At 44.4% G+C, this 13,732-nt stretch overlaps 1 protein-coding gene across 1 annotated transcript in view; it reads right to left on the bottom strand.

Annotated features, from left to right (window-relative positions):
- The window catches only part of COL20A1 (collagen type XX alpha 1 chain), a 100,514-nt gene that overhangs the window by 72,803 nt on the left and 13,979 nt on the right, over window positions 1-13,732 (bottom strand). Inside the window, exons 6-13 of the mRNA XM_060277347.1 lie at window positions 13,221-13,376; window positions 11,100-11,219; window positions 10,298-10,462; window positions 7,664-7,828; window positions 6,359-6,534; window positions 4,840-4,969; window positions 4,288-4,433; window positions 594-717 (exon numbers count right to left, since the gene is read on the bottom strand). Coding sequence (XP_060133330.1) covers window positions 594-717; window positions 4,288-4,433; window positions 4,840-4,969; window positions 6,359-6,534; window positions 7,664-7,828; window positions 10,298-10,462; window positions 11,100-11,219; window positions 13,221-13,376 — 1,182 coding nt within the window. The remainder of the gene's footprint in view (window positions 1-593; window positions 718-4,287; window positions 4,434-4,839; window positions 4,970-6,358; window positions 6,535-7,663; window positions 7,829-10,297; window positions 10,463-11,099; window positions 11,220-13,220; window positions 13,377-13,732) is intronic.

Here is a 13,732-nt window from a genome sequence, read left to right as displayed (position 1 = left end):
ACTAAAGACAGAAGCCCAATTTAATTTCATGGCATCTCTCCCCAAACGACCAGGAAATTCCTGTTCCCCAGAGAGGATAGGGACATCTCCTAGGACTTAGACAATTTCCAGAATCCTGGAAAAAAATATTCCCATTTCCCATAATCATGGCTGTTAATCCACTTTCAAGATTAATAGTTTTCCTGTTTTCCTTAAGGGTGTTTTCCTTAAAGTGCCGCAAAGTTTGCTCCTTCTCCCTACAGATCCAGATATGGACTACCAAACGATGATCAGTGGCTACTCTGTTGGACTGCTAGATTTAGTTTATTATGCCACTTTGAACAGACATGGCTTCACCCAGAGAATTCTGGGAGCTGTAGTCAGAAGGCCCCTATTTCCCTCACAGCGCTACAATTTCCAGAGTCCCCCTGTGAATAAGGATTTATTGCGAAGCCACTTCCCAGAATTCTTTGGGGGAAACCACAGCTGTTTGAAGTGGCATCGCAGCGCTTTAAGCGTATTGTGTGAATGGGGTCTTAGCCAGAACTTCTCCCCAGCCTCCAGAGAACCCTATCCCAGCCGTGCCGACGTTAAATCACACCGCTGGGACTTACAAGTGGTTTCCTGTACACTCGCCGGATCGCTAGCATCTTCTCCATACATTGCATAAACGGCCAGCGAGTATTCGGTGTTGGGGGACAAGCCCTCGAGAAGAACATCAGGCTGTTCTACTTTCACCTGGAAAGAGAGGGGGGTAAGAAAGTGCGAAGAGAGACGTGGGTGATTTTAAACCCCAACAAATAAGACTGAAGCAGCTGACCAGGTGAGGTGCAAACTCTGTGGCAGAGTCAATCGGCCACTCCTGCTGGTGTGTTTACTGACCACACTGACCTTGCTGTTGTCTACCCATTTCCTTCCTTCCTGTTTTTTTTAATAATAAATAAATAAATAAATAAATAAATAAATAAATTTATTTATACCCCGCCCTCCCCAGTCAAAACCGGGCTCAGGGTGGCTGACACCAATAAAATTACAATAGAATGTAGAAGAAAGAAAAACAATTAATTAAAATACAGGTTAAAATGCAATTTAAATGTAAATTTTTAAAATGCAGCCTCATTTTAAAATGGCCCAAATCAAAACCAGTCGGAACAGCTCCGTCTTGCAGGCCCTGCGGAAAGATGTCAAATCCCGCAGGGCCCTGGTCTCCTGTGAGAGAGCGTTCCACCAAGTCGGGGCCAGTACTGAAAAGGCCCTGGCCCTCGTTGAGGCCAATCTAACCACCTTATGGCTTGGGATCTCCAAAATGTTGTTATTTGTGGACCTTAAGGTCCTCCGCAGGGCATACCAGGAGAGGCGGTCCCGTAAATAAATTGTATTGGGTTTTCTGTACAAAAAAATAAAGCACAACTTATGTATCACAGGTAATAGTTAAAACAATCCAATGATAATACTAATAAAATCAAACAATATTGACTCTGGGCTTCCTCAACTAGGGATTCACATAAGTACAAGGACTGAAATATTCTTAAACAACTGTTGGTAGCTCCCTTTCCTATGTTTTAATTTCAGGGCACACAGAAAAAGACCAACAGTAGTTCAGGGGGAAATAAAAGCTAAGGAAATCTAACTCAACCAAGGGATGACAGAAAAGCTTAGCCCACATATATATATTCCAAGTGTTTGCTGATCAAGTTTGGAAATTAAAGCAGTCTGCAAAAAATTGCCCCTTGCACAAGACTATTTTCTCCTGACAATCTCCGATGTCCATTTTGATTGCCATTTTGTCATGACAACCACAGGACGGGACAACATTGCTTACTATTAGTAGCTATTTGCAGCACCAAGCACCACTGTCAGGCACATTTAAAAAGGCAAAAAGGAGCTGGATGTTAAAATATTCAGGACAGGCAAAATAAAATACCTCTTCACCTGGTACACAGTTAAACTACAGAATTGGCTTGAGCGGGAGATGACGACATTCACCAGCTTGGAGGGTTTTGAAAGAGAACTGGGCAAATTCACAGAGTATAAGACTACTGGTAGCTATTAGCCACAGGAGCTATTTTTTGCCTCCATTTGTCAAGGCAGTTTGCCTGATTTCCAGATGCTGGGGAGAAAAGTGAAAGCAAAAACGAACCCCCCCCCAAAAAATCTAACCTGATCTCCTAAGCTTCTAAATTTAGCAGTTTAACCATCTTATCCCCACTCTTGAATTCAACTGATCCTTGGTACCAGGATATTTCCAGCCATTGACACCATTCCTTGTACTTCGCAATGAGCTTCACAGTGCCTCCTGCTGACACTCGTAAGGGTTGTGAGTCGTTAACAAGCACCAGAAATATATTTGCGGGCATTTGACCCTCGCAATGGGCAGGGGAAAGCTTTTCAAAGCACCCGAGCCGAGTGCGAAACATACGGAAGAGCTCTCCCAGGAGCATTCTTGGGAGCAGGGAAAGTTCTCAGCCTCAAGCGAACGAGGCCCCAACAGAAGAACAAAGAGTAACAGGAAAGGGGAACAGCTGGCCAGAGAGAGCGCTCCCTGCCTTTGTGATGCAAAACATTTCGCACTGTGCAGAACAAACAGGAGGAGAGGAGGGGTTGGGAGTGTTCATAAAGGTGAGCCCTTAAACAAGGGATAGAGGAGGGTCCCTGTTCACCTGGGCACATCTGTCTGCAAACTGGAGAGTGGAGGAAAGCCTTTCTTGCCTTTCTGCATTTTAACTCTCCCAAATATTCATTACAGTGAGTCTGCTGCCACCTTCTGCCCATCTGGCAGAACTACATGAGCACCGCACATGATTTCTGCCAGTGGATTCCCAAACTTTTTGGGGAGGTTAGAATCCTAGAATTGTAGGGTTGGAAAGGGCCAGGAGGGTCATCTACTGCAAACTGCTGCAATGCAGGAATCTTCCGCCCAACGTGGCTCAAACATGCAGCCCTGTGCTTAAAGAGTCTCATGTAGCTGGTGAAGTCGCTCAGTCACTGCAGCATGGGATTCCGAATCTGAAGGTCGAGGGTTCTAGCCCCACAATTCTATGATACAGTTGTATCATGGAATTGTAGAGTTGGAAGGGACCCTGAGGATCCTCGAGTCCAGCCCCCTGCCATGCAGGAATACACAGATATGGGGATCAAACCCATAACCTGGGATAGCTCAGTAGGTAGAGCATGAGACTCTTAATCTCAGGGTCGTGGGATCGAGCCCCATGTTGGGCAAAAGATTCCTGCATTTGCCGGGGGTTGGACTGAATGGCCCTTACGGTCCTTTCCAACTAGACAATTCCATGATTCTATGTAACCTTGGCATTGTGAGCACCACACTCCAACCCAATTGGTCCCATCCAACTCTACAGTTCTATGACTCTATGCCAGGCATCCCCAAACTTCAGCCCTCCAGATGTTTTGGACTACAATTCCCATCTTCCCCAACCACTGGTCCTGTTAGCTAGGGATCATGGGAGTTGTAGGCCAAAACATCTGGAGGGTCGCAGTTTAAGGATGCCTGCTCTATGCTCTTCTTTTTGTTTAGTTTTTTTGCTAACTGGAGTTTGAGGATCAGATTCTACCTTTCCGTATTGCATTGCACACACCCTGCCTGGTCACTTTGATCCTTGGGAGAGACACTCCTAGGAGTTCTGCATGCTCTCATGGTTTGTCTTATGTCCACTAAGACCAGGGCTTTTAGTGTGCTGGCATCTCCCCTTTGGAATGTGCTCCCAAGTGAACATCAGGCAGGCGCTAACAGCACTCGCATCCAGGCACCTGAGTAAAACTCACCTGTCCACTCAGGGGTGATCCCAACATCAAAATCTAATTTTGATTTCTATAGGGCAGACATGCCCAACCGGTCGACCGCGATCGAAAGGTAAATCGCCTTGGTATTCCTGGTGGATCCCAGGATCGTGGTCGATCGTGGGCAAGTAATGTCAGCACCCCCATCGCTAGGTCCGTCCGCCGGCACCGCAGCAACAGTGAAAGGTGGGCAAGGTGGCAAGTGGAAGTAATGTTGGCTTTAGCACTGCTTGTGATTGTTAGCTCTGGACTTTCGGGTGAGCGATTTTGGCCATTCTCCCCAAAATAAGTTCAACAACTCTTGGCACTCCCCCCTAAAAAATGCACACTCCTCCTCCCTCCAATGACAATGGGTAGATCACCGCAAGTTTTTTTTTATATATACTCTGAGTAGATTGTAGTCTCTTGGGAGCTGGGCATGCCTGGTATAGGGGAGGCATCTTATCTCCAAGCATTTAAATACCCCCCCCTCGAAAAAACCCAACCATTGTGATTACTGTCAATATCCTTTACCTCTTTGGTATCATCTTCTGCTCCATTGGGTGCTGAGGAGCAAAGAACCAGATATTGGCCAGCTCCATCTGCTGGCTCCCAGCTCAGCCGTATGCTGTTGTGGCTGATTTCAGAAACTCTGAGAGACCCAGGGGCAGAGAGAGGCACTACAGGGCCAAAACATTAAAAGAGAAATTATCAAAGGGAAGTAAGTTTCCTCACCCAAAGCAGCTGCCCAATGTGAACATGTGCCAAGCAAAATGACATCTTACGTTGCTCTGGAAATAAATAGACGTATCTGCACAGTGTATAAATCATGCAGATTAAATATCTATTAACCATTAGGCAAATAACAGGCTTACAATATCTCAAGGCTAAGAATATTAAGCAAATTTTATTCAATATTCTCTTTATTAGATAGTGGTCTTTTATTAGCCATGAATGTCTGGTTCAAAGATAATCTGAGCCAAGATCTCAGAGCAAAACCTTCTGGCTGGTATAAGGGGCATGGCTATGAAACTAGCACCTGGAACACAATTAAGCTGAAGACCAGTCAGTCAATTCCTGGCTTACACGTTGAGGTGATGCCTCTGAGTCCATCTCCAACCGCATTCTCATAAATAGGAAACACTGAAACCAGATATTCTGTGTGGGATGTCAAGTTGAGGAGCTGCACAGCCGAGGCTGCCCCATCTAAAACAACCTGAAAATATACACAGAAGTTGCACTGAGGATGGTCTAGGAATGAGGAAGGAACCTGATTTTGTTTGAAAGAAGATAAAGTCCCTACCAGAGAAGAATGGCAGGTCAGGTTGATGGATTGTGCCAAAATGGCTAAAATGACCGGAAGAATCAGAAATCAGGAAGACCAAAATTTTAATAAGGAATGGGGAAAATTTATAATTTATCTTAAAAACCATTGCAAACAGTCAAAATCGTTAGTAGGATTGGAATAACACTTGTAGTTTAATGGTGAATTTTAGACACAATGGATAGGCAAAAGATTTGGATTATTATAAAAGATGCAGGAGGAAATTTTTAACAAGAGGACCCACAAAGGGGAGGAAGGAAGTCCAGGAGATTCTTTGGAATCTTGTCTCTATGTTGTATGTTGGCTATGTGTGAAATTTTAATCTGAAAAACCAAATAAATAAATTTATTTTCAAAAATATCTGATTTTGTTTGCATTTCAATGAGAAATTACTTAATTTGTACATTTCAAATCACTACATGAACCGAAATGCAACTGTCCTTTGAAAATCACACACCTCTTAATTTTGTGATGCAGTTCTCTAACTAGTGTTTACAAAAATGCATATGTTAGAGGGGAATGTGCCTAAATATGCACTTGAGTGAAAACAGCATACACAAATGGATCATAGGGTGGTCTCCAGTACTGATATTGCCAGAGCCTGGTTTGGCATAAAAACCTCTGCAACTCATAAGGATGGAGAATTATTAATTTTAATTTTATTTCTATACTGCCTTATACCCGAAGGTTTCAGAAACTCGATTCCATTCACATTTAAAGGCCAGCTTACCAAGTTCACACTTAACAGAGCAATACGAGTACAAAAACACAGCAATCCTCAGAAATTTGTGTGACTCTGAATTTTGTAGTACAATTCTCCAGTCAAGTAACGTGTACAAAATTGCATATGCTAAGTTAAGAATACATATATTGGTGGAAATCATGTACCAAAAATGCATTATAGTTGGGGGAATGTGCATTGGGGAAATGTGCATATCTGGCAAAAAAATTCCATATAAAAATGTGCACAGCAGAAGAAATTCACACAAAAACAAAATTCACGCACACAAATTTTCACCAGGATTCCACCCCCCTGAAATCGCTAACTGATGTGGAAATGTGGAGGACTGAATTATAAGATCGGAAAGATGAGAAGCTGAAAGCAAACAAAACTGACATATTTGCCCATTCCTAGCAACTCATGCTGCTTGCCTTCAATCAGAGGCAAGCAGTACAGTCCCAGGAGTTCTTCTCTGATTTGGACTGTTAGGAATGTGCCATTGCTAGTGCCCACCTGGTTGATCCAGCTAAGTTTAAGATATCAGAGACAGGACCACTTACCTCTTTGGGAATCCCACCCCTAGAGGGGTAATAGACCACCCTATATTTTTTAGGTGGTATCACAGGGGGGTTCCAGATGAGGCGTATACTTCTGGATGTTACCTCCTTTATAGCAAGATTGGTTGGGCTCAGGTGGGCTCCAGTATTCACCAGAATGGCTTTGAGAGGGTCATCACCTGCAAATTTGGCAACCATTTCTTATTATGTGATGTAGCAGAAAGAGCTCTGAATTTGGAGTAGGGTGATCTGATCTGAAGTCATCACATGGACATGAAGGTTGTGGGCCAAAACTGTGGGCCAGTAAATACCTCTCAACCTAATGTAACTCAAGAGACTGTTCTGAGATTAAAAAGGGAGAGGGGGCCTTATAATTGCAAAGGAGGAGAACCTTTGGCCCTCCAGATGTTGCTGGACTACAAATCACATCACCCTTGACCATGGCCCTTGCTGGGTGGGGCTGATGGGAGATGGAGTCCAGCAACATCTGGAAAGCTATAGGTTTCCATCATGGTTGTGCAGTGAAGCAGATTGGAGGTGTAAGATAGATTCATGTTTCACCTGGAGGACAGAAGACATGGCAACAATCTTCGCATACCTGAAGTAGTTGCCACATAGACAAGGTCAAAGATTCTTTGCTGTCCCAGAGCACAGGACTTGATTTGAAGTTACAAGAGGGTAGGTTCTGGTTGAAAATTAGAAGGAACTTCCCGACAGTGAAAGCAGTATGACAATGGAGCCAATGGCCTAGAAGGGTGGTAGACTCTCATACAGGAACAGAGAATGTTTTGAAGAAAGAATTGTCTAAGGGTTCCTCCAGACAATTAAGCATTCATCCCAAATTGTTCCCACCAAATTAGATTATAACTGGTCTTCATTTGTTTTATAATGGTTGTACTGTCGCAACCCACCCTAGGACCTTATGGTCAAGGGTAAGTCAGAAATCTCAGCACTCAATCAACCAACCAGTCAATATTGAGCATTTGTTCTGATTTATTTGAAGGGTGAATGAACATTCATCCTGCATTCACCCTTGTTTGCTTGCAAGGCGTTTACATGTCTTACATGTGTCCGTCCGTCCCCCCACTTTTCTATGCATATCTCTGTCTGATTTAAATTTCCTTTAAAAAGCCTGCTTCCTTTTTAAAGTGGAGTTGCTGTGCTAGGGTGACAGGGCCCGTGAATCTGTTTAAATTACACAAAACTAGATTTCTGGATATGTGCTTGAATCTGTCCCACAAAACCCTGACAGTGTGGAGTCTTCCTTAGAAGTCGTGAAACCCAACAAGGAAGCGGTGTTCACATCACCTGTGTTCTCTTCCTTATTCATCTCCTTGATCCGGGAACACAAGACTCGGGTGAGCCGGCCGGCCAGAGAGCTAAGCAGAGGGAAATCCAGCACATTGTACACTGTCAGTTCCAAAGGTTCAGAGGCCACATGGCGCAACTCTGCCTCATCTGCATTTTTCACTCCTAGAAAATCAAAGTAAACCTCTGAGTCCCATGTGCAAATTAAGTAGGTACCAGGTGCACAAATGACTTGACAGCTGGGCAGTAAGAGTCGTGAACTGAGACATCCTGGATCGAATGGTTTCTCTGCCACAAAGTCACCTAGCTGACCTTGGGCACAACACTATCCCTGAGCCTTCCCTCCATCTACAGCAGGGTTTCCTAAACTTGGGTTTCCAACTGTTGCTGGACTACAACTTCCATCATCCCTAGCTAGCAGGACCAGTGATCAGGGATGATGGGAGCTGTAGTCCAAAAACAGCTGGAGGCCCGAGTTTGGGAAACCCTGATCTACAATATGCGACTGATAATACTTACAGGGCCATTGTGAGTATAAGAAAACACTGTATGAAAAGTGCCTGGAACACCCAAAAATGTATACAGGCATTCCCCCCACTTACACACAACTGACTCACACACAACTGTGTATATGTGCAGAGCCAGGAAATAAATAATTCAATGTTTTTCTAACCTGAAATGGTAGAAGAGAGCTCGAAAGTCCTCGTGGTTCGTGGGTAGACCCTCCCCAAAGCCCGAAAAGGATGAGAAAAGTCTAGAAAAGAATATTCTAAGGGCTCCAAAATGGCGCACGGGAGCTCTCACTGCTGCTGTGCTACCCCGCTCCACAGCTGTTGGGCAGGAAGCTGTATTGCAGCGAGCTCCCCCCTTGTGTGTGTTTCCGCTTATGTCCACAGGGCCCTGTAATGTAATGGCTAACAGTGAGCAGGCATAGCAAATCATGACCAGGCCTTCTGGACTTTGGGTGGATACTAAGGGGCTGTCAGTATGAGATTGCAACAGAGGGTCTGGTGAAGTACGTCTTTTTGGTACTAGAATTCTAAAGCATTCAGGAAGAATTAAAAGTCTCCGGTTCTTGACATTTCCCATGCCATCAAAACACTAGAAAAATTAACCAACAAGTTGAAACTGACACGGGGACAAATAGAAGAAGACGGCTTCACCCCGGTATGGTTCCCCTTTATCACATACACAGCCAACAAGACAACGACAAAAAACCACCAACAGCATACAAATCAATATGGTTAACCTGACCCACAACACTCACCCCCTTGCTCACAAACAAAACAAAGACCACCACAGCTAACCACAAAGGAACAACCATATCCTAGGCCAACCCCAGCATCTCTCACCACCAAAGGAAAACAAGCGAACAACAGAGAACCTATGCAAGTGTCGCTGACAAGAAAAAACCCACCCCACCCCACCCACCCACCCTCCACCTACTATCCTTCCCCTCCCCTCACCAATGTCTCAACAAACGAAACTGAGTTGTAAAAATCTTAAGAGAGACATTGCTCTTATCTTTGTAAAGCAAGAAAACCCTTAATAAAAATGTTTTTTTAAAAAAAAACTCGTTCAGTTTTTTAAATTGCAAATAATAATAACAATAATAGTAGTTGTTGTAGAAGTAGTAGTTGTAGTAGTAGTAAGGAGGAAGTTGTAGTAGTAATAAGGAGGAAGCTACCCCAGAGCTCACTAAAACTGCAGTGCGTGGCTGAACTATGGAAGTAGAGGGGTCTTCGGCCCCCTCTACATTTGCTGGCAGGGGCTGATACTGAGTGGCCAGAGGAAGCCAAGTGCGGTGCTGTTCGATGGCTTGCTCCTCCACAGTGCAAGAGAGTAAGCAGCACCGTGCTGGGCTCCACACTCACCACATGCCAGTAATGGGTGCAAAAGCGGGCAGACCAACAAATGCAAATTTGTCATTTGACTTTTATCCTCCTAAAGTAGGACAGGTGAGGGGTGTGGCCTGGAGAGAGGGTGTGTGGCCTGTGGAGATTTCTGAGGGTCAGACAGAAAAAAATAAATTAAGAAATAAATAAATAAAAATAATATAATATATTATATATACTCAGCCCATCTGGCTGGGTTTCCCCAGCCACTCTGGGCAGCTCCCAACAGAATATTAAAAACATGATTAAACATCAAACATGCAAAAACTTCCCTAAACAGGGCTGCCTTCTTCAGATGTCTTCTAAAAGTCAGATAGTTGTTTATTTCCTTGACATCTGATGGGAGGGCGTTCCACAGGGAGGGCACCACTGCTGAGAAGGTCCTCTGCCTGGTGCCCTGTAACTTCACTTCTCATAGTGAGGGAACCACCAGAAGGCCCTCGGAGTTGGACCTCGCTGTCCAGCTGAACAATAAGAGTAGAGATGCTCCTTCAGGTATACTGGGCTGAGGCCATTTAGGGCTTTAAAGGCCAGCACCAACACTTTGAATTGTGCTCGGAAATGTACTGGGAGCCAATGTAGGTCTTCCAGGACCGATGTTATGTGGTCTCGGCAGTCACTCCCAGTCACCAGTCTACGCTCCTTCAAGTATACTGGGCTGAGGCTGTTTAGGGCTTTAAAGGTCAGCACTTTGAATAAAACAAATCAGAAGGCCACGGAGTCGGAGACATGAACTCACCAACAGCAAAGATCTCTATTCCCATATCCTTCAAGGTCTGGGCAGACGGACTGGCATCATCCTGAGACTTGCCATCAGTCAAGAGAATGATCAGCTTGGGGGCTTCTGGCCGCGCACCAGCTTCGGGCTTCAGGTTCTGTTCCAGGACATGCGTCAGCGCCAGTCCTTGGGAAAAGAAAAGATGAAAGGCAGAAGGCTTGGGTTGGGGGGCTGACATGGTTAAACAAAAGAAGAAGAAGAATTTGGATTTGATAACACGCTTTATCACTACCCGAAGGAGTCTCAAAGCGGCTAACATTCTCCTTTCCCTTCCTCTCCCACAACAAACACTCTGTAAGGTGAGTGGGGCTGAGAGACTTCAAAGAAGGGTGACTAGCCCAGGGTCACCCAGCAGCTGCATGTGGAGGAGCGGAGACGCGAACCCGGTTCACCAGATTACGAGTCTACCACTCTTAACCACTACACCACGCTGGCTCTCAGCTTAGAGGATGCAAGCAAGAACTGGAAGTGGTGTATGGAGCAACACTCAATTTCTCCCTTCATGTGCTCTCCATCTTAATCATGGACCGACCAGATGCAGGGGAGCTGTGGCTGACATCTCACCCATTATGGTACAAATGTATTGTTATGTTACAAAAAATTCTTTCCAAATCTGTGTCAATGCACATAAATTGTGTCATGCAAATATTATGCAAATCCTTTTTTTTTCAGGGTGAGGAGGGTGTGATGCAAATCCTCTTTTCTTTTTCTGACGATGCCTAATGGACCGCTCCAACTAACCCAGAGAGGCAGCGGGCTTTACCTGTGAATGTGTTGCCTCCTTTATATTGCAAGCTCCTCAGGGCCTCTAAGACCTCATCCCGGGTGGAGTATGTATTCAGGTCCCATTCTGTACGTGGGTCACTGCTGTACTGGGATAAGGCTGGAAGGGGACAAGGAAGTCGACAGGAAGTGGTCAGAGAACAAGCCTGCAGGGGGCGCAGTGGAGACAGGACTCTGGCTTTGGTTGTAAAATATGGGAAATTGTTGTGGTTTCTCCAGGTGGCCTTGGGAGGTCACCATCTGTGACTTCTAGCTCATCATTTGCAAGACAGGAGCAACAGGAACCAATCTCATTGAAGTATTGCAGAGAGGAACAAGCAAGAGTATGCGAAGTTTCTCAGGTTTAAAGCCTAGTATAGACTGAAGTGTCTCCATCTCTATTTTTTGTTGGGTCCAAAACAGCTATATGAGCAAATGTCATGTCTGCATCCATAGAATTCTAGTAATTGTAGTTTGATGAGCAGGCTCAGCTCTCAGTTAATTATATTTTTGCACCGAACACTTTTATTTTATTCCTTTATTTCATAAAATTTTATATACTCCCTGATTGTTAAAACAAACAAACATGCAAAAGCCCTCAACATGGTTTACAAAAATAATAAAACAATAAAATTATTGGCAAAAACAGATAGAATCAACTATTTAAAACATTTTTAAAAATTAAAATCAGTTGGAATAGTTGTTTGCAAGTTTGTTTCCAATAAGACATTATAACAAGCTATCTGTATCTAGAAGTTGTTGTTCAATTTTATATTTCAGATTCTAGATGTTTTGTATCAGTGCATCCTCAAATGTCTTCTCACAAGCCCTGTTGAGCTCAATGGGTCTTACTTTAAGTTGACATGCATCAGATTGCACTACAAATGATGTCTGTAGGCCTTTGTTTTTTGTTCTTTTCCCTTCCCTTTGATATGTCTATGTATTTTTAATACCCTGTGACTTAGGGACGAGGAAGGAATTTGGTTGAGTTTTGCATTTTAATGTGAACCTATCTAATTTGAACTTCATTGAACCAAAATTCCATCCTTCAAAATTTGCACCTATCCAAATTTTGTGATAGTTTTCCAAGCCTCCCCCACAAAAAATGTGTACAAAAATACATTTATTAGTGAAAATAGCATACATAAATACATTATACTGGGAAAGTTGCTTGTTGAAACATATGTGCCAGGAGGAATATGCACTGAAATGCTGAGAATTAAAACTTTAAAAAGCAAACCGATGCAAAAATGTAGGAAGTGAATCTAAAACTGGAAAAATGAGACATTGAAACAGACAGATTTCCCTACTATGGCTTGTATTAGCAATATTTTATCTAACTTTTAATTTTGTGGCTGCGTTCTATATTTGAATATGACCATATTTTCTGCAATAACATTTATTTATTTTTTGGAAATGAAAAAGATGAAGAAGACTTTGGGTCAGCTAACCATTAAAGGAAGGTAAAGGGACCCCTGACCATTAGGTCCAGTCGTGACCGACTCTGGGGTTGCGCGCTCATCTCGCATTATTAGCCGAGGGAGCCGGCGTATAGCTTCCAGGTCATGTGGCCAGCATGACAAAGCCGCTTCTGGCAAACCAGAGCAGCACATGGAAACGCCGTTTACCTTCCCGCTGTAGCGGTTCCTATTTATCTACTTGCACTTTGACGTGCTTTCGAACTGCTAGGTTGGCAGGAGCTGGGACCAAGCAACGGGAGCTCACCCCGTCACAGGGATTCAAACTGCTGACCTACTGATCAGCAAGCCCTAGGCTCAGTGGTTTAACCCACAGTGCCACCTGGGTCCCACAGCTAACCATTAGGTAGCCCTGATTCCCATAGAAAAGGGATGCAATGTTTTGCATTGTCTCTGAACTGGAATACTTGGCAGAGTAAAAGCTCCTTGCCAGTGGCGTGAGGTCAGGGGACTAGGGGAACTCGGTGAGAACCCTAAATGTTTCCTTGATGCCTTCTTCCCAAGGCCCAGGAAGCTTCTGCCCGGCATAGGGAAGGAGGTGAGATGCTCAAGCACATGACGTCCCCCATCGCCCTCACAAGCTGGCACCTCTGGCCCTAACTGTCCCGCTATGAAAACGTTCCCCACACATGGCGGCTCCTCACCCACTCTTATCTTGTCCTGAGCGATGTTGAAAGGTGCAACCAAACCAGCCAGGAATCCTCGGATGAGCCCAAAGTTGTTTCTCCCGATGCTCCAGGATCCGTCCACGAGCAGAACGATGTCGGTCATTGCAGAGGTGTCACAATGAAAGTGAGAAACTGTGACGACAGGGCGGGTTGAGAAAGGGGGTACATAGGTGTGCTCCTCATTTAAATACGAGAACGAAAAGAACCTGCAACTTCATGCGTAGTTAACCTTTGCAGGAAGAGTAGCAGCCCAAAACCTATCCACCGGATAACGCAGGCAGTCACCTTCTCTGGAAAAACCTACAGAGGGGCTGTGATCTCTGGCACACCAACCTTTGCTGAAGAGCATAAACAGGGAACATGTAGGTTTCTAGATGTTGTTGGACTCCAATTCACATTAGCTCCACCCAGTGCCGGATTTATGTACAGTATAAGCTAAACAAGCTATAGCTTAGGGCCCCACTCTCCTGGTGGCCTCAAAAAATGTA

The sequence above is a fragment of the Zootoca vivipara genome, chromosome 7 (genome assembly GCF_963506605.1).
Source record: "Zootoca vivipara chromosome 7, rZooViv1.1, whole genome shotgun sequence".
NCBI classification, from domain to species: Eukaryota; Metazoa; Chordata; class Lepidosauria; order Squamata; family Lacertidae; genus Zootoca; species Zootoca vivipara.
The sequence above is the reverse complement of the archived record's forward strand: the minus strand, read 5'-3'. Positions and strand labels throughout refer to the sequence as shown.